The sequence below is a fragment of the Platichthys flesus genome, chromosome 12, assembly GCF_949316205.1.
Source record: "Platichthys flesus chromosome 12, fPlaFle2.1, whole genome shotgun sequence".
In the NCBI taxonomy this organism is placed as follows: Eukaryota; Metazoa; Chordata; class Actinopteri; order Pleuronectiformes; family Pleuronectidae; genus Platichthys; species Platichthys flesus.
The window spans coordinates 20,820,009-20,840,873 of NC_084956.1; the positions used below are offsets into that span (position 1 = coordinate 20,820,009).

Here is a 20,865-nt window from a genome sequence, read left to right on the forward strand (position 1 = left end):
GATCATATTTATTCATGTTTCCCCACTAAAAGGACCAGTACTCATATATTTGGATATATTAACATGCCTGACAACTCCTTTGTTCTCTGATCTTTAACCCCCTTTTCATTTGAAGTTTTTTTTCAGGCTTTTAATGTCCTTTGAATTCAATGCTGATGTTTTTCATAAATGCACCTGCAAACAGCTAAAACCACCTCCATTCGTGACTCAGTTCACAGAGCAAAGTGAGAATGAATGAGACGATCTGTGTCTCATACCATAGCTCCTCATTTCTCTTTTAGTTCATTGGGGAAATTGTATTGATAGCTAATGAAACATGAGATGTGAAGAGCTCTGTGTCGCCCACCTCTGAGATGATGAAGGTTTCTCCATACCAGTCTGGAAATAAAACATAAAGCAATTAAATCGATCTGATAAAGAGTTCATGTCCCACAAAGATGTTTCAAATTGATTCTTGTCCACATATACAATAACTCATTGGCTTTCTATTTAGCAAATTGTCAAAATTAACGACACTAAAACCTCACAACCACATTTCAGTAGCTGAATTGTAAAACCTTCCTCATTGCTTGACTATCACCTGATAGATCTTCATAAAACTTTGCAATTAAATGCCAAAGCCATAATCCTGTGAGGTTGTTTCACTCTGACATGAGAGACTTGTGTTGTTGGTGTTTTTTTGTGTCTATGTCAATGTCTCTATCTGGCAAGATTTTGTAAATTCTCTGTTCGAACCTTCAGAAAATCAACTTCATGTTTAACTAATAATCACATGGTCACATGGTCTTTTCTTTCCATAATAAGACCAGAGTTGGTTGGATTTCACATGTTCTTATAGCAGGTTTGAAATACTCTAGTGTTCAGTAATAAACCGTGGCACTTGTTGCGTACTTTTTATTACCAGAACAAATTCAAATTACACAGTGAGATGTGTGTTATTACCTTTTTTCCTGCCTGCGTTTCAAAACCAAATTATAACTTATACCTAACAGAAAACTGCAGACTGGCTTTTCCCCAACAGATTCATCAAATCTTTGGAATTCACTGTTTTATTCACTTCCTTGAAACCTCTCGCTAAATGTTATCAAAAAGTATTTTAATGTCCAAATGCCCAAGTGCAAACGTCTCTTCACCGTCTCTGTACATCAATGTTTTCTTTCACAGACGAAAACAAGTAATTTGTCCTGAATGAAAACATCATAGATATATATATTTGTATTGGTACGTGATAGTAACATGTTGACAGTCATCATTGTCTCAGATACAGACAGACAAATACAGATGTGTGTGTACTTGTACTCGGGAGGACCTTTTTGAGCAAAGACCTTGCAGAGTGAGGACATTTTTGTAAAGTCTCTTTCAATGGGTTGTTTGAGGGTTAAGACTTTTACGGTTAGAGCATTCAGTTTGGATGGTTAGGGTTGGGTAAGGGATTAGGGAATAGAATATGCCTATGAGTGTCCAGGACTAAGATAGAGTGTGTTTGTGTCTGTGTGTGTGTGTGTGTGTGTGTGTGTGTGTGTGTGTGTGTGTGTGTGTGTGTGTGTGTGTGTGTGTCTGTGTGTGTTAGAACCAGAAGGGTGTCATGTCACAATAGATTTGTTATGTTCTCTTTCGGTGTTAATGGTTTGAAAGGCCTCCTGGTTTCAGCGCTTCAGAGCACATTAGGAGCTCACTGCACTCATTACCGCACTATTCCCCCGCACCGGCCCGCACCGCCCGCACAGCCGCTTAATCCAATTAGAGGGCGGAGCTTTTTTGGAGGGGGCTTATTCTATTGATATTAATTAAAGATACATAATCTATCACTAAGATTCGTGAGGCCCACACTTCCAAAGGTAGAAGTGGATTTAGTTCATCACCGATCACTGCTGCTGGACTGATAATCTATACAGAGTCAATCAACCGGACAATGTTGAATATTAGACTCCTTTAGACTAATAGAACTGACTTAAAGACCGTAGATATAATGGATAAGGCTCAATTATAAAATTCTGATGAAAAATAATAACTTCCAATGGCGACTAATAATAACCCGGCATAGAGAAGCTGAGTACATTTAAAAACCGGATTTATTTAATTCCATTAGACAATAGAGATTTCTGTAGTGCATCGGACTCTGTGTGTGTGTGTGTGTGTGATGTCGGGATTGGTGGGTTTTAGTTTCATTTTTTAAACACAAAGAATCGTACCAATGCAAATTGTATTATTGTTAAGAATTTTTTTTAATCAATTAATCAGATCAATTCATCTTTAATATAGGCTTTATCAATAATATAAATTATTATATATTTTCTCTAACAAATTTTAACCCCTACTCCTTATATCTCATCTTCGTCCAATAAAGACAAACTGTTATAGTTTGAACAATTCTGTTAATTTGGCCTGTTTCACCTTTAATCATCTCCATCACTTCATCTCCAACCTAAACCTGTTTGACGCTCCGGTCCTCACGGGCCCCTCTCTACGGTTTCCTCCGCTGTTACACTCACCGTACTTGGGCACTAGGGGGAGCTAGAGTCCGCGTTTTGATGTGTGAACGACCTCGAGGCTACAACCGCTGCAGCTGCACATTCTGACGGAGTATGGACGACGTGTTATTTCACTGATAATTAGATTAAATTATTATATCACTTCAACACAAGACAGTTTTTTTACAGCGGTGTCCCTCCGCTGGCCCCCGGTCGACTTCAGTGAGTCCAGCTCATGTCCCCTGAACAAAGGTGAGAGAAGATCACACAACCTCAGCAAATTTTAAAATGAAGTTTGCATCTTATTTGTTGTTTTATTTGTTGCTGTTTTTAAAGTCAATTATATTCTTATTTGTATTCCTCAAATGTGAATCAAAAATCTGGATTCAAGAATAACTCCAATACTTGCAATTGTTTTAGACTTTTTCCCACAGATGGTTTCAGGTTTACATACAGCAGTCAAAGCCTAAATCATGGGTAGATGATGTGTTGAAGTACGACACGGGCCCCAGCAGACCACTATATACTGTCACGTCTCCCCGCTTTATCGATCCTTACAGCTATATATAACCTCCCCTCACAACACAAGAGAAAAAAATACTGAGACCGTCCCAGGAGCACCATTCTCCTCCCGTCATTCATCTTCATCACAACTCGTTTAGTGAAAAATTAACAAGGACTTAACCAGACGAACCATAAACACGTCCGTGCGTTAACCTATGGATGGATGGATGGATGGAAGGAACATTGTTGTGGTGGTGGGGTTGGTGGAGGGCTGGGGATATGTACCTATAAGGCTCTCCGAGGGGCGGGGGGAGGGGGGGGGGGGGTTGGTTTCAGTGCAGGTCCCAAATTCAGAATCTTTTTTTTTATTTGACACCTATGTCAAAGTTGAAATTCCCTTATTCCTGCCATAATTCTCACACCGTGTCCAGAAATAATCATCACGCTCACACAAAGTAACGGAGCTCTCATGGCATCTATACATGCGACTGGAGATCTGTCTTCACTGGGGATGGTAGGGTGTGCGGTGGTGTGGCGGGAGGGAGAGAGAGAGAGAGAGAGAGGGGGGGGGGGGGTGATAATTTGGTATATAGCCGTGTAATCCCGCCTGATTTCATCTAATACCCCCGGTCCGACGCAACGGCGTGCGCGCACATCCCCCGATGTGATAATAGCGCGTTGTGAAATCCAGCCAGCTCCAGTTCAACTAAAGCTTTCGGGATGGAAGGATGGTGGTGGTGGTGGAGCTTGGGGACCGTGTGTGCGTGTGTGTGTGTGCGCGCGCGCGCTGCGTATATGCTTCAGGGGTGCAGGGGGGGACTACCAGAGCCATAAATTCAACCGCTAAAAAATCCAGGGACTGATTTAACAAGGATTTGGAGATAACCCCGATCGGAAATAAACGCGTGAAAACCGAAAACATAGAAAGCTACATTTCTTTTTGAAAGCTCTGGACGTGTTTTTCCCGATTTGTTCGTCCAAAACATAAAAACAAATGTCTTGACAAAAAATAAGAAATCCTTAAGTAACAAAGGCTGCAGAATAGCAGAACAAACGGGAGAAGTTAAAGGCCAAACAATGAACAATACACATGTATTAATAACAGTGAGATCACTATGAATCCTTTGACCTATTTATCAAATTACATCAATATAAAAATCATGCCGTTTCAGGCAGGTACATTTTTCTTGAAATTCTCCCACTGATGAGTGAAATCCACCGGCTAATAACCGCGCATAAATAATTCTGGAGTTGATAATACTCGGTGGATGTTTTGCTTGTGATGATTACAGGCGAGAGAGCAGATCCCTTCATTGAAATAAACAGAACATGACGGTCAGGGCCTCTTCCAGCTCAGGTTGAACGTATTTGATATAGCATTTTAATTCTGACTCTTTGAATAACGACGGTAATGTCAGTTTGCGCGGAGCGTCTTTTACGCACGGGTTTGGGGGGAATTATGACAAAAGCGAGGATAGAGACTGGGATAAATTAAAGGTGTGTGTATATGTGTGTGAGTGTGCGTGCGCGCGATTGGGGGGCAGATTTATCTCAGGAGCCCCCCGGTCATTTCCATATATTAAAATTCGCCGCCAGTCACTCAATTTCCCCGGAGCTGTCGTGCGTGTAGGGAAGGCGCGCACGTGACCACCGGCGGTCTGATGCCCTGTGGTCCCTCCGCTCCTTTCACGCTCCTTACAAAGCCGAAATCCCCCCCCCCCCCCCCCCCCGATTTATGAACCACTATCAAAGTGCGCCGCTGTCCATTCACTCGCTTCGTGTAAGTGCCGAGTGTATGGGCTGATCAAAGTTGTAGGCGCCTTAACAAGCGATTAAAAGTGCTGAATACTGGAAAAAAGTTAAAGATGGCGGAGTGTGGCCTACATATATGGAGCAGAATACATACACTGCGATATCGTACCTGAGTGCGGCCTGTGGCTCCACATTCACTTCTGCAGACCTCCCCCAATTCCTGCGTTCTCAAGATTAAGAAATAAAAGATTAAATGTGGACACACACACACACACACAGACACAGACGCACACACACACAGACACACACACACACACACACACACACACACACACACTGCTGAACCTCCACATTAAACATGCACCCTGACTGATTTATGATGGAACCGGCGACGCGCTGCCATTTACATATAGAGATTCCCCTGCGCGCTCCCCGAGTCCGAGCAGCTCTACGGGCTTTGATCAATGTCCTCCCTTGACTTGGAGTGTGCGTGTGTGTGAGTATGTGTGTGTGTGTGTGTGTGTGTGTGTGTATATGTTGGGAGGGATGGATAGGGTGGGTTGTATAAAGTCGTAGAAGGAGGAGGAGGTATGGAGAGGAGGAGATGGGAGGAAAAGAAACGGGGAGAAAACATTCTTTGTTGTTAACAGATGGAGCGGGGTGTATGGAGAGGTCAAGGTTACTGCTCTCAGATGTGTGTGTGTGTGTGTGTGTGTATGTGTATGTGCGCAAAAGGCCCCCTTTAAGTATGGGCACCAATTGGTTAGGGCATGGGCTCCTCTACTTTTTTCTCTGATGCGCGCGGCTCACGTCCACAAGTCTGTTTCCCGAGACATGACGTGTCCATATAACTGAACTGCAGCAGTCAATGCGTTTAACGTAACGAGGACGACTGTTACAACAGTCACCACAAGTCTTTGGTTCAGGCAACAAGAAGCACCATTATGTTCTGTGTTAAACTGGATCTGTCAACAACCATAACCCAAGTGCAGTGAGAGTCCGATTCGAACTATAAAAAGATTTAATATAACGCAATAGTCAGTTAAGTTTTAATATTGTAAGCATGAGTTCGGGAGAAATCAGGAATGAAATTCGTGACTTGTGAAAATCTTTGCTGATTTGTTCTATATAAGGCGACTTGCCAAATTAAGAGCATTTTCCGTATTGGGTTATTTATAGTAGACATGAGATAATCTTTCAGCATCCAAACGCCACGGCCCGAAACCCATCACTCTCTGTGCTTCTGGAGACGTGCAGCTTTGGCCGTTTTGGTGCCAGGAGTTTTGCCACATGACGCCAGTTTTGCATCCTGTCAACAGACCACACGCCATAAAAGCTGAAAATAGACACCAAGTGTACGAGACAAAGTCCCAGTTCTCTCTGCTGAGCTGCTTTTAAAGCGCGGGCGCACCTCCGAACACTCCGCCGAGTCACCCAGCCTGTAAAGGCTTCTACGGTTACTGGGTCGGGTTTCATGGGCGCGGTGGCCGCCTGTTGCCACCCAGACACCAACGAGCCGCGCAGGACATCCCGAAGCCCGGGGAAGAAAGCGACAATTCTCCCGATCACACCCCTGAACACACCCTTCTTTCTTCGAAGGATCACCCAGGAAGTGAAGCTCACTGGGTTGTGGAAGTGTTCATGGGCATCTCTTTAAAGCGCGTTTATTTCATGGATAAAGGGGGGGATGTTTTTTTCCATGTCTCCATCACTGTGTAAATCATCAAATCAGCGCAATGTCCCTACAAAAACTTATTTTCATGCAAACACACAAGTGTCCAAATTAAGCAAATAAAATACACAAACCAACACCAAGTTCAACACAACGTCCCCAACTGAAAAAAAAGCGAACACATTTCTAAATCGATTCGCTGAAGCGCCACTTGGTTTCAACAAGTTTCCATTTGAAAACGTTTATTCTTCTCTATATAATTTTACATCCTACGTCGGATGAATTCCCGTTAAATACTTGGCGTCTGAGCGCAGAGGAAATAAATGATACGGCTCGATAATAATAAAAGTTTATGCCCGGCCCTTTTACGCACGCAGGCTACTTTAAATGATTATGGGTGAAAGAATCCACACATCTATTTGCATGATCTTTTTCCAATCGGCGTCATGATTAAAAAACACAACGAACGAGTGAAGAGTCGTTGAATCTTTGCGTAAAATTATATTAAATCACACACATTCTCTGTGAGCCTCCAACCCGGCGGCCGAACCTTGACGCATGCATGGGCACTAACGGGATAATCACCCCTCTGCGGGATAATCGCCGTGCGCGCGCACCCACACCTGAGCACACTGACACTCTGGTCTGCACACGGGTCCGTCTATAATAAGCCACGCAGCGAGTTGCAACCTGCAAAATATTTCACTCACTGGTCATGCATTTTTTCCTCCTTGACGCTCAACCTCCTCCTCCTTCTCCTCCACTCATCCGGCTCTCTCTCTCCATTCTCTTCCTCTATGTCCCCCTCCCACACTCGCCACCCCCTCCTTCTTTTTTCCCCCTGTCTAGCCTCCCCCCTAACACCACCCCCACCCCCTCGGTATTAAGTGCGCGTCCTCTTCGGTCAGTGTGAGTAGCTGCAGGTCCTCGGAGCGCAGCCAGAGTCGCCGGAGCCGCCGGAGCCCCCGCATCCGCCGCCGCCGCAGCCGCTGCTCCTTCCCCGGGCTGCTGCTCACGCTGGAGCCGCCGCTGCTGCTGCAGGTGCCTGCCCGGATGAAATGTCTGTCTTCTCCTCCTCATATATCATATATCATCCCCTCCTCTGTCCCGCACCTCGTCCGCACAGCACAGGTGTGTCTCCCCATCACGCACCGTGTCCCGGCACTTCACGTGTGCGCTCTGAAACCCGCGGATCTCGTCGGGCTGCGCTGCGCCTCCGCCGTTTTAAGCCCCAGCGTCTTATATTACCAAACCCCCTTTATTACAAGAGTATTTACAATCTCTCCCCCCTCCTCTCCTCCGCCTCCTCTTCTTCTTCTTCTTCTTCCTCCTCCTTCTTCTCCTCTCCACCCCCCCTCACCATCAACACACACCCTCCCCTGTTACTGTACGCAGCCCGAACCTGAGGCACATCTGAAAGTTATTACACGCATATGGGCCCGTGCACTCCCACGGTCTGCTATGTGGATTTCACGCAGACAGATACGGAGACAGACAGACAGACGGAGAGAGGGCTCTGAAACCTACAGTGGAAAATGTAATCTGCACCCATCGATCCATCGATACAGACCCTTACTCATTAAACTGGTACCGCTTGTGCTCTTGATCGTGGAGATACTCGATTTTAATTTCTGTCACAGAAGCTCGTGCTTATGAGTCAAGAACACACACGGATTCCTCCGGTTTCTTAAAATAACTTCAGACAACACGAAAAAACAATGACACACCTCTGCTGAGTTGGGAGAAATTCATCGATTCTTTCAAGTAGAATGCCACAAATATTTTTGTCCTTAAAGGCAACTCTTAAAACGAAACCATTTTTACCCCCAGTTTATTATAAGGTTTGATGAATGTTTATCTGGATCATGAAAGGAATAAACTACAATATACATGTATACATTGAACATAATTCTCCGTGCCTTATGGGGCTGGGTGTGAGTATTACCTGAGTGCACCGCAGACCACACGGGGCATGAAAAGCATATGTGAAACCACCCAGGTTATAGCCTGTGCCTACATTGTTGTTGCTTGTTCGACCTGTCTGTCCTGTTCGCTGCAGCCGGAGAGTTTACAGCCCGCGCGCTCCTTCACTGTTAAACACGTGCATCTTCTCTCTCTCTTTCTCTCCCTGTCTCTTCAACATAGCCTTTAAGGACACAAACACATTTACGCACACGCGTGCGTGCGTCCAGGTGAGTTTGTGCGCCGCTTTGAGCGCTTTTCGCTGACTGAAACACGCACACACAAACACGCACACACACACACACACACACGAACACACGCTCTTCTATGGTCTGAAGTATATGCAGCGGTATTATATCCCCCCTCCAGTGCGCTCCTGTCCGCGGCTTCTCTTGCCCTGTTTTGCGTCCACCTCTCTCTCTCTGCATATTGCTTTCATTATACATCTCTGCCTCTCTCTCTCTCTCTCTCTCTCTCTCTCTCTCTCTCACTCAAACACACACACTCCTCCCTCCCTCCAAATGCCTCTTGTCCGGCCCCCTGATCTCTGTGTCCATTGGCTTCCACCGTGTCTATTTCTCATGTCCATGCCCCCCCCCCCCCCTCTCTCTCTAATGACCGTCCATTGGTGTTGTTATTGCGCGTCCCGTCCGTCCCTCCTCCCACTCCCACTCCCACTCGGGTGGCTCAGCCCTGCCCATGTTTTTGTATGTCGGGTGTCCACTGCCTGACGTTCAAGTTCGCCCGGAACGTCACGTCCGTGCACTTGAACTTGCACGGCTCAGAGGGGAGGGGGGTGAGGGGGGGGGGGGGGGGGGTGAGGGGAGGGGTGGTAGCGGGGGGGGGGGCTTTTGCCATTTTTTCCATCGCTCTCCCCTTCTCTCTCTCTCTCTCTCTCTCTCTTGCTCTCTCTCTCCATCCACCTCTCTCTCACTCTCTCTCTCTTTTTTCCTCAGCTCTCCTTTCTCAAAAAAGCCATGACGGCGATCCCGCGATCCATCTTCGCCTCCGCGCCATCTTTGTGTTATTTCTAATTTATTTTTATTTTTTATTTTTTTACATTTTGGTCCCGTGGATGTCAGACGCGTTGGATGAAGATATTTTCTTGCCCCACCGGAGTCTCCTCTGTAACCCCGGCTCTCCCCGATGTGATCCGCGCTGAACGCCGCCGCCAGCAACCATGTCTCGCCGCAAGCAAGGCAAACCCCAGCACTTAAGCAAACGGGACTTCTCGCGTAAGTAAAGATGAAAAAGGAAAGAAACACAATTGTCACATTACTGGCTCCTTTTCAATGCACTCTGCAAACGGGGAGGGGGGGAAGCAGCAGCAGCAGCGCAGGAGCTTGTGGACACCGGACGCTGCGCTCGGACCCGCGGTCAACTGGACTTAACACCGTGAAGAGAAAGTGCGACATCCTCGTGCGTAAAAAGCCGATCGGAGATCCCCCCTCGCAAGACAGAGAAAAAGTTTTGTGTGTCTGTTTGTACCTTCTCTGGTACACGGTGCGTTCACGGGCTGTACCGTGCACTCGCTTGCTGTGGCTCCGGTGCCCCCCACGGTCGCCCCGGTCAGTGGAGACGCGCGGGGCTCTCGGTATCAGAGCGCGTCCCTCTCCGCGGAGGTTTCGTGGAGGATCGGCTCCCTCTCCTCACCCGTACCTCCCCCACCGGAATATTTGTCTGATAGTTGTGCAGGTTTCATCTGCTCCCTCCTTCTATTTGGGGATTATTTTCAAAAAAAAAAAAAAAACTAACAAACATAAACACAACTTGGAGGTGTATGTTTGGATCGATGGGGGGAAAAGTGTGTTACAACTGCCCCCTCCTCTATTGGCAGCAGAGACAACACAGATCGATTTGTTTTACACACTTTAAAAAATCCTCATACCTCCTATGTAAAGGCATGTTTATTGTTTAGTTTAGACGAGAGCTTCTCTTCCTGAAACACTCCAGAGTCTTTGGAGCTCAGAGTAAGAGACACAGCAACAGGACAACAGAAAGCACAGTCCTGTTTTATACAACAGCAAACATGTAACTAAAGATTACGTTGCTTCTTGCACATGTAAGGTGAGACACAAATACAAGGTAGTGTGCGGCTGCAGCATGTGAGGAGAAGCGAGCGGATTCCAGCAAATGTTTAGTTGAGGATCCGTTTTTACGCACGGCGTTTCTTCTCCCACAAACTTTCAGCATAATTATTTTAGTGAACTGGATTCATTGAGACCCAATAGTGCAGATGAGTGTGTTTGGAAACTGCGGGGCGAGAGCCAAAGTGGCGTTTATCAGCGCACCATGTGTCGGTGCCGTGCGCCTCTCCGGAGCGTTCCAGCGGCTCTGCAAGTGGCTCCAAACATAAATCAAGAATATATTCGGGCATGATTACGCACCGTTGCTTGATCATGTTTCGATATGTTGACTAGCTGTCGCCTCTATTTGCTTTGGAAAGAGAGTGAGTTTGTGTGTGTGTGACTGTGTGGGTGTGTATGTGTGAGCGTGTGGAAGCGGCTGGGTGACAGCTCAGTCACCATGGCCATGAGCCGTCGCTAGGAGGCAGAGCGCGATCAGAAAACCCAGCGCTGAACTTGAACCTGATCAGTTTCACCGCAACCCCTATCTACACGGGCTACTATTTGGCGATCTCCTCAGAATAAAGGGAGAGTGCACGAGAGGCAGGATACGGTGGAGGCGGGGGAGTCGGGGGGGGGGGGGGGGGGGGGGGATTGAGGGGGACCCCATCGCCGAATTTCCCATTCCTCTTTAATTACCTTAAAATCCACTTTTCTTCTCACAGTGTCTCCCTTTTTGTTCCTCACATCTCAACAACATGCAGGCGGCAAATCAGCATATGCAGCTTCCCTGTAATATTCCTGCAGACCTCGCCTTTCACCCCCTCCTCCCGTTAAACCTTACACCGCAAGCGCACGGACTCACACAAGCCTACACAACCACACGCGCCACACACATTTCATTTTGCATATAGATTCATATTTGTTACCAGTGGAGCTCAGATTTCAGGCCTGTGTCTCTCAAGCAAACATCCAGCCCTTCTTGTCTTCTTCTTTATCGTCCCATATTAAAATGTTCTACATTTCTCACAATTCTAAATTTTCACGACATATTTTTTACATCTATAACATCTCCTCGATATGCTCATCTGTGTTTTCCAATGTTACATTTCCTCCTCCACAATAATTTATATTATGGTTGATTTCCACATTTCGACACAATGGACATAAATTACAGATTTCAGTTTCAGAGAGTGCAGCTGCTAAGTTTTTTAGTTGTGATTTCTTAGTGGGTCCATCGTCCGGTGGAACATTTAACTGTTTGATAAAATGATTTCTAATTGAGAGGACATTTACACCTTTTAGTTTTATTCTCTCTCCTTCAGGAAATGTGATTAGTATCTGAAGTGTTGATGTGTGAATTGAGTTTAGACACAGAATCTGTCATTATTCCATTTAGCTGCCCTGCCTTAAAAATAGATACAAATAAGAGATAGATTTATATGTGTTCCACTTTTCATTTGAACTCTGTGCATGAAAAGCTTTTTTTTATTATTTTTTTAAAGCCATATTTAGCAACAAGCCGTTTTATCAAACCCTTTTTTTTATCTGCTCGTCGGCTCAACTGTAAAAGTGAGTGGCTCATCCAGCCTTTTTGAGTTATTTCTTCTTGTTTTATTTTGCGAATTGAATGCCCCCTGTGTGGCGTTGTGGTGACCTGAAGTTAAATCAAAGTGGAGAGGGGTACGGGAGGAGGAAGGGGAGGTGGGGGGGGGGGGGGTGGGGGTGGTGGAGTTGGTGCAAGCCAGGAATTTTTCATGTTGTCTCCATGTCCCAGTTTGCGCACAGATGTCGCGCAGGATTGCAGCGTTCAAGTGATATTTCCTTGAGGGGATGTCGTCCAAATTCAGACGCTATCTCCCCCTTTCTTTCTCTTGTTTCTTTCTCTCTAGCTCACTGTCTCTCTCTCTCTCTCCCTCTCTCTCTCTCTCTCTCAGACACACACGCTCACACAAACTCTTGCACATTCCCCCACACACACTTTGTTACACATGCATGCACCGGAAACCCCATCCCCTTTTATCAGACAAAATCTGTACCAATCACCCAGACGGTGAAAATTAAAATCTATTTTTTGATTCTCAGTGGTTTTAAGTTCATTAAAAAGTGAAATTGGCTGCTGAGTAAAGAAGGTCAACATGCATTAGGCGGCTAGCGCAGAGTCAGACTCTTCACCTTGGACTGCAAGATTTTCCTTAAAAGAGGGACAGTGAATTATGTTCTCCCGTTTCACTCGTCTAATTCAGCGGCCCGCTCTCTTCACACTCATCTTCCTCCACTGAGCCTGACAAAAGGCTCCTTAAAAAAGTAGTCAGGAGTTAATCCGGCCTCGGAGGGGTGGGGAATCGGGTTGAACAGCTCATTTCGGGGGCGATTTCCCGCTGTACAAGCAGCCGGTATCCAAGAACTATAAGTCGGGCACATGTAAGTGAGAGCGGGGGAAGAGTTTTTCTTCTCCCTGACACACGCTCTCTCTGTTCCGCCTGCATTCTCTCCCCTTCATCCCGGCACATGTGTTGGACATGTTTGTGACAGTTTCCCTTCTGCTGATTACAGGATAAAACCCTGTACAAACAAGGTCAGGGAAGTGAAACTCATCCTTATAGTTAGTGTTTTGGTGAACGCTGTGTGGAACCATCATTTTCTAAGTTTCCCCTTTCATTGGGTATGAAATTGTTATCTTTGATGAATCTGATTTGAGCTTTGCAGCTATTCAGGATATTATTTCCCACCATGTATTCTTATGATGTGTGTTCCAGATCTGTTTGCATTGTAATCATTTTTCCTGCATTACATGCATTTCTCTCATTACAAGGCACATTTTCTCACCCCCTTATTGTGTGTACCACATGGCAGGCTTTCATTTAGCTCAGCCTCTTAAATCTCATCCTCTGAGAGACAGAATCAGACTCTTCCTTGTCATCCATTCCCACAAATGCCTTTATCAATAGGTTTAAATTACAGAAGAGAAATAGGAAATAAAAACATGTTGTTTTTTTCTGCTTAGAGTAAGTGTCACCTTCTCATTTATGCTTTTTTGAAATCTCTCTTTTCTCTCACCCTCCCATCTTCTTCTTCCTCCCTGCTCATTCCCCCCCTCTGCCTCACCAGCAGCCGAGCCCCTCTCCGCGGCCATCGTCTCATCGGAGGAGCTGTCGGAGCGCTGCTCGGAGCTCTCTGAGGAGAGCAGCAGCCTCAACGGGCATCACCCGGGCTCCACCGTGGGCCGGCTAGCCCGACTGGGTCACGATGCTCACCCGTCTCTGGAGCAGGACCTGCTGACCTGCGGCCAATGCCAGGCCACCTTCCCCCTGGCGGACATTCTGCTCTTCATTGAGCACAAGAGGAAGCGATGCCATGGGCCGCCCTGCCTGCCCGTGGGCCGTGGGCTGGACAAGCCCCCCTCGCCCTCCCCTGGCCTGGCCCTCACCCCGTCCCCTGCCATGAATTCCCTGCGCAGTCGCAGTCGCAGGCCTGTGGAAGTGGGCGTCCAGGCCACGCTGGCAGACGATGACGATGACCGGTTCTTGTTGCCCAGAGGGATTTTTCCGAAACAGGAGCCCCTCCCAGGTAATAATGCTGCTCTCACACCTGCCAACACTGATCACCTCTGGCTGGATTTGTACAACAACAGCTGCACAAAGAAGCAGCAGCTTTACTGAAGCAAGGGCTGTCAGATGTGTATCTGTTTATGTGGGGTAAATTCAGATTAGAATCTGACACAGATGATAAGTAGTTCAGTCTTTCCCTAAAACATCTGAATTGTAACTTGTCCCGACATAAACCTTCTCCTGCAGCTTGGAAGAAGCATTCCAGGTCCAGATTCTTTTTTTCTTATCGGCACATTGTCATTTTGGTCGTAAGTGTTGCCCTGGATGGCCGGATGGTTGTGGTTGTGTGTGTTTTTTTCAACGTCAGGTCCTAGCTGTTGTTTCCCTGATGCATTGTGTGTACGTGCTTTGTTGTCCAACAAGCCAGCATAGTCTGCAGTCTATACATGTTGCCTACGAGTGTTCCTCCATGCCTTGTGGGGGCTGTAGTCGTCTGAGAATGTTTTTGGTGGAACACACAAATGGCAGGAGATGTGATTGGCTGAGATTTGCTTGAGGGTGGGTGTCAGACAAACAACAACAAAGGGACGTCACAGGTGGGGAGGAAACCTACGAGAATACGCCTCCGTTCTCTTCCAGAGATGACACAAAACCACGCACACTGGTTTGATTTAGGATAGCTGTCTCTGTCTGTGTGTCTGTATTGTCTTTTTGTGTACTAACACGCGTTGAGGGGAGTGTGTACGTGTGAGTGAGAGAGCAGGAGCGAGAGAGAATGTAAGAAAATATAACGAACCCGCCTTTGATCCGATTCAATGAATTCAACGCAGATATTGTGTGTGAGGGTGTACGTCTTTGTGTGTGTTTGAATGTGCGCATGGGAGAGAGGGTTTGTGTGTGTTCTCCCAGTTCTCCCAGTTTCGCCCTTTTGACCATGGTGACCAAATCCCACATGCAAAGAGACACGGGTGACCTTGACTTTGTGGTACAACTGGTCAGTGTTTTAGTGCAGTTGGAGATGTGTGTGTGTATGTGTGCTTGTGTGTGTGTGTAGATGCAGGGGTATCACTAGAGCTGGTTGAAGGAGTGTTTTTGTGTGTGACTTTCAGTCTGGGGAGTAACTGTAGCCTCTTCCTGGGATTGGGTGCGCAGAATGTGTGCGTGTGCGTACGTATGTGTGTGTGTGTTTGTGCGAGTCTCTCTCTCATGTGGCCCTACCAGATGTGTCCTGCTCTCGGTGTGGTTTCCCCCCCCCCCCCCCTTCCACTGCCACATCTTACCCAACTAAATGCAGCCCAGCTCTCCATCTCTCTCATTCTTATCCTTTTCTGACTTTATCTTCAAACCAAATTTCATAGGTAAAATACACGATTCAGTTCCAACCCTTCCGTCGCGAGGATCTTCCGAGAGGAGCGAGGGAAGAGCCAGTTTAAGTTTTGCTCATGGAGGGAAAGTCATTTATTTAAAGCGTCTTAACACCACTAATTATTTGTTGCAGTGCCATTCTTTTTTTCTTCCTTGTGCATTTTAATTAGCAGTAGTTTTTAGTGGCGGGCTGCCTGTACTAAATTAGCTGTTACAGAGTGAGAGGAGGGGGGGGGGGTGGGGTGGGGGGGGGGGGAATAGAGCGGCAGAAACACACGAGCAAAACACACTTTTTATCACTTAGGTTGTTGAACGCAGCTCAGGAATCACAAATGTTGTAGTTTGTTTTCCACTTTGTCTTTTTTTTTTATTTATTTGCATTTATGCGTAAGTGAAAATAAGCACAGTGAGCTGCAGGAAGCTTCGCCGATCATTTCAGATTTCAGTTCCCACTGTTAAAATCTACAGTTACAGGAAGGGAAGCCGAGGGGAAAATGGGTCTCAATTAAAGATGTTTTTGACCTTTGACCTTTGTCTCTCGGGAGACACTATGCGTCAGCTGGAAGGAGTTAATGCAACTTGAGAGCGTGCATCTTTTTTAAAAGTCAAACCTGCTTGTCCCTCTCGGCTGCGATTATATGTTTCGGCATACACCCACAGCCCTACACACACACACACACAGACACACACACACAAACACATACACACCCCTACACACCCCTACACACACACACACACACACACACACACACACACACACACACCCCTACACACACACACAAACTCTCTCACACTCAGACACTCACCAGCTAAACTGGGTTATTAGAGCGATTTACATCATAATACAGGCGTCTGGCTGCTTCAATAGCGTTGTGTGTGGGAACGTCTTGGTAGGAACAGCTGTACACTCAGACAGGAGAAGAAAAACAGGGCCGCAGCGTTATATATCTTGTCCGATGTCGACATCAAGCTGAGCAGCAGACAGGCCGAGTGTTATTAAATGTTTGCTGTTTGAGACGTTCAGCCCGTCGAGGAAAAAAAGGGAGCAGATCTTAAACTGTCCATCTGTGCAATGAATTCATCGTTTCATTTACGTCCCGTCCCCTGTAAAGCGATGCTGCCCTTGGATGTTCTCTCGGCCGCTGGACACACACCAGCACAAACACCAGCTCACCTCTACGCCACATGTTAATTCTGGTAGCCGCTAATTAAAGCCAGTATTTTCCTCCTCCTCCTCCCTCTTCTCCTCCTCCTCCTCCTCCACCACATCGACCCCAGCTTTCATCCTAATTGACCCCAAACTGTCACGGTGAAGTAAATATGTGAAAGACATAAAAAAAAAAAAAAAAAATTCAGTTGCGATTAAAACCATCCAGAAGCATTCCTAATGACAAAAAAAGGAGCAGAGGGAAGAATGTGTGTGTGTGTGTGTGTGTGTGTGTGTGTGTGTATGTATTTCTTTTTTATAAATGCCTTGCATGGTGTGTGTCTCGTACATTTTCCTTACAGTGTGTGAGGCCTCAGCCACTCAGCCAGTGAGATGCACTTAAAGAATGTATTGACTATTTAGAAAATTGATCAGTTCATGCCTCCATTTTTTTTTTTTTACCCCATAGATATTTCATTTGCCTGTTTATAATACATTGTCCTCACTGTTTTAAAGTAACCTTATTTCTTTTGGGGTTAGGTTTTAATGTCAGCGTTCAATCTCTAGTGATTTTAATCGGTAAAAATATCTAACCCAAACGCATCATTTTTCAATTCCTCCTAAATTTTCGAGGGATTTACTTCCTAATCCTGATAATAATTATGCTAACAATAATACAAATAATCAAACACAACTTCTTTGAATTAGCCAGGGAGTATTTTTCAGCTCATGTTGCAGGAAATCGGACATCTTATCCTTCATCTCGACAAATGTCGCCTTTTTTTTTTCCTGCATGCATCTGCCTGTGTAATGTGATGGCTGTGTGTGTGTGTGCGTGTGGCTGTTTGTTGTGAAATGTGTATCAGCGTTTATGGTCAGGGGGCTGCAGAGCTGCTCCGGCTGCTGCGAGGCTCAGAGGAACACAAAGCGTTGGACTTGTGCCGGATCGCTGCTATTTACATATCAAACAGCTCCGATCGAGGGAGCCGAGACATTACCTGTGTGTGTGTGTGTGTGTGTGTGTCTGAGAGAGAGCACTGTACAGGAAAATAGACGATCAGCCATGCAAAAAGGAAGCATACCCGCCCACGCACACTCACACACACACACACACACACACACACACACACACCGTTAGTACTATCTCTCTTGCCCATTTATTCTATTAATCCCTGACCGAGATGAAAATTCTGATTATAATCCCTGAGGCGCCCCTCATTCAGAAACAGCATCACTAATGTATGTCTCAAAAGAGAGAGGTTTGCATGTGTGTGTGTGAATAGCCATCTCCCTCTCCCTCTTTTCCTTTTAAACCAAAAGTGGATGTGATTTAAAAAAAAAGAAAAAAAAATCTTGGCTTGAAAATTGAAAATTTAGAATTAATTCTCTGTGGATTACTTCCAGAGCCCATGCGATCTCTGCTGTCCAGTTTGCCGCCTGATTTCTCATAATTAGCATCAAGAATTTAATCCTGTCCTCTGTGGAAAAATCAGCGGTAATATGTGTGTTAATGAGCTGAAATTGATATGCGGCCAGTGCACACCATTATTCATCCTATTGACCAGTGATTTGCGATAAACTTTATATTAGCCCACCAATATTAGCTCATTACCAGAGATGTTATCGAAGCTTGTGTGTGATGACAGATCCAGACATTTTTGAAGAGTCTTTTTTTTATCATCTGCACTTTTTTATTCTGTCTCTAAAATATCTGGTTTCCCCTCCCTCGTTCGTCGGGTCATTTCACTGAAGAGTGGTCCTGGCTTTGAGCCTCATTGTTACTCTATGATCTAGTGATTAGCAATTAGCTTATCATCATCGGCTAATGCCACGCACCTCAATACACATTAGTACATTTTTAACACCCGTTTATTGTCTGGCTCGGTGTCAGATCTCTCTCTCTCTCTCTCTCTCTCTCTCTCTCTCTCTCTCTCTCTCTCTCTCTCTCTCTCTCTCTCTCTCTCTCTCTCTCTCTCTCTCTCTCTCTCTCTCTCTCCCACTGCAACATTAGCAGTCAATGCAAATCCGGGACAGCCGGTTCATACTGAGTCAATTACAGTATGTTTGGTATGCGTGCTTTCATGCTGTAGCACATCCCGACCAGCCTACAAAGAGATTTCACACACTGGCTGCCATTACTAATCTATTGTTGCTCTCCCTTTTTTCTGTCTGTCTCCCTTTTTTCCCCCCAACGTGTAAGATTTTATTTAGTGGACTCAAGTGCAGCATTTGAACTCTTGCGTTTCTCCCAGAGCGCGCTGACAATCTGACTGCGTTGGCATTTGGACGGAGCGTTGCCGAACGTAAACACCACCCTTTGTGTTGAGAAATACCAGTGGCTGGATAACGAATTCAGCCGGCCGCAGGAATGACTGGAGAAGCTAATAATCTGTCACCAAGGCCAATGTTTTATATTCTGCGCCTGCAAAAAAAAATAAGGAAAAAATAAACAATCCCTCTGTGAGCTGCGTATCGGCGAAATTGTTAAAAAAAAAAGGTGGTTTGTATTGTTGAGAATAGAACGTGGGGCACTTCACCTATTTGAGTTCAAACCCGCTTTTCTCTAACTTGTGCTGGGGGAAGTCCAGACCTGTGAGCCTGTTGATTTATCCCTTATCCTGTTTGTGATGTAATGCTCACACACACACACACACACACACACACACACACACAGACCCCCCCCCCCACACACACACACACATACACACACACCCTCGTATTAGAGCAGCGACATTCAAAAGCTAAATTGAAATGTAGTCCTTTTTTTCCGTCTTGGTTCTTCCCTCCTTCAGTAATTGAATATTGCACTTTGATGAAGTTACGAGGGCCCACGAGAGGCAGACTGAAAAAGGAATCGTCAAAAATCAAAGCAGGAGAAAGCGATGCATCCTACATTTTCCGTAATGCAGCTAATATATTCTTTTAATCCTCCTTGTCCCGTGAACGCCTCCATTTTTAAAACTCTGCAGCCTCAGACTTCATTTTCCAGGACTTTACAAAGCTCCTCCATAGCCACAGAAGACTATATACCACTCTTTTGTCAGGCGTTGTAGAATGAACACAGATGAGTAAACTGATCTTTTATCGGAGAATCCTCTTAAAATTAGTCTGGGCTGACCTAGGACCTGCCAATGTTCCTCTGGGCAAGACAATGGAGAGGGTCAGAGCTATTGACCTTTAATGAGACTGTTGACCTTTCTGTGCAGAGGGATAGAGAAGAGGAAAGAGATTTTCCCTGTGGAAACAGTTGCTCCAGCCTAAGTGACCATGTAGGTAGTTAATCCCTGACCTCAGATACGACCCAGCGGAGAGAACCTGCGGCTGCTGCAGCAGACACGAGGTTAAGATTATGGAACGGTCTCGGTTTGACAAAAACTACTTGGTTAGGTTCTAGAGAAACACACGTCAGTCTGCTGTGTGAAATTCATCCGCCTCACATGAATGTCGTAGAAACATAGACTTCGTCACTACTCTGTCATCTGACTTCCTGGTGTGATGCAGTCCTCATTATGGAGAAGTTGTTCTGGAGAAAACAGTCTCCCTGTGGGGATCAATACACTCACCCTTTTATTTTAGTGGATGGATGTTAACAACAAATTATTTCTGTCACCACATTGTTCTGTTTTTCCCGTGCGAATCACACTAATCATTTGGCAAATTATTTCATATGGATTAATGTCGCAAAATAGCTGCTATTATCACTCTGCGAAACAGCCTGGTGACACAGGAAGTGATGCTTACTACATTTTCAGTGGGTTTGGAGTGAACAGAAGAGGAGCGGGGCATGTGAAAATGTACTTCCTTTTACTCTATTTACTGCCTCTCTGTGTGGACTGAGAAAATGACCCTCACATTATTATGTTAGTGATTTGATCAGGGTTAACAATGACAGTTATATCAATCAAGGCAAAATATGATTTAATATTGATAAAAGTTACAAAATGCAAACCCTTAAGAACAGAATCCGACGAGTCTTTCTCAGACCAATACCCTGGTTGCGCGGCGGTGGTTTTGCATGCATGGAGAGTTTGGAATAAATAGAAGACGAGCAAAGGCATGGGCAGCAATCACCATCACCACCTCCACCGCGGATGAGCAGACAACAACAACAACATCAAAGGGCGGGGGGGGGGGGGGGGGGGGAAGGAAAAAAAAAAAATCCAAGGGAAAGACATCACACTGCCCACACGCTTTGATTGACAGCTGGTCCCTGGGAAGTGCGGCACAAACACGCCACGGCGACGACGACCGGATGATGGAGGCGGATCTGTAGAAAACAAAAGATCTCCCAGGCTGCGGCGGTCGGCAAAGCATCCCGACACAATGACAACAGCAGAGAACAATAAGACATTAAAACGACCATGTGTTATTTCCC

The 20,865-nt window shown here is 45.8% G+C and overlaps 1 protein-coding gene across 1 annotated transcript in view; it reads left to right on the forward strand.

Moving 5' to 3' along the window:
* The first annotated feature begins 9,260 nt into the window (after window positions 1-9,260).
* Window positions 9,261-20,865, forward strand: part of LOC133966642 (B-cell lymphoma/leukemia 11A-like) — a 49,490-nt gene continuing 37,885 nt past the window's right edge. Inside the window, exons 1-2 of the mRNA XM_062401636.1 lie at window positions 9,261-9,596; window positions 13,539-13,997. Of these exons, the coding sequence (XP_062257620.1) occupies window positions 9,542-9,596; window positions 13,539-13,997 (514 nt within the window). The 5' untranslated portion in view covers window positions 9,261-9,541. The remainder of the gene's footprint in view (window positions 9,597-13,538; window positions 13,998-20,865) is intronic.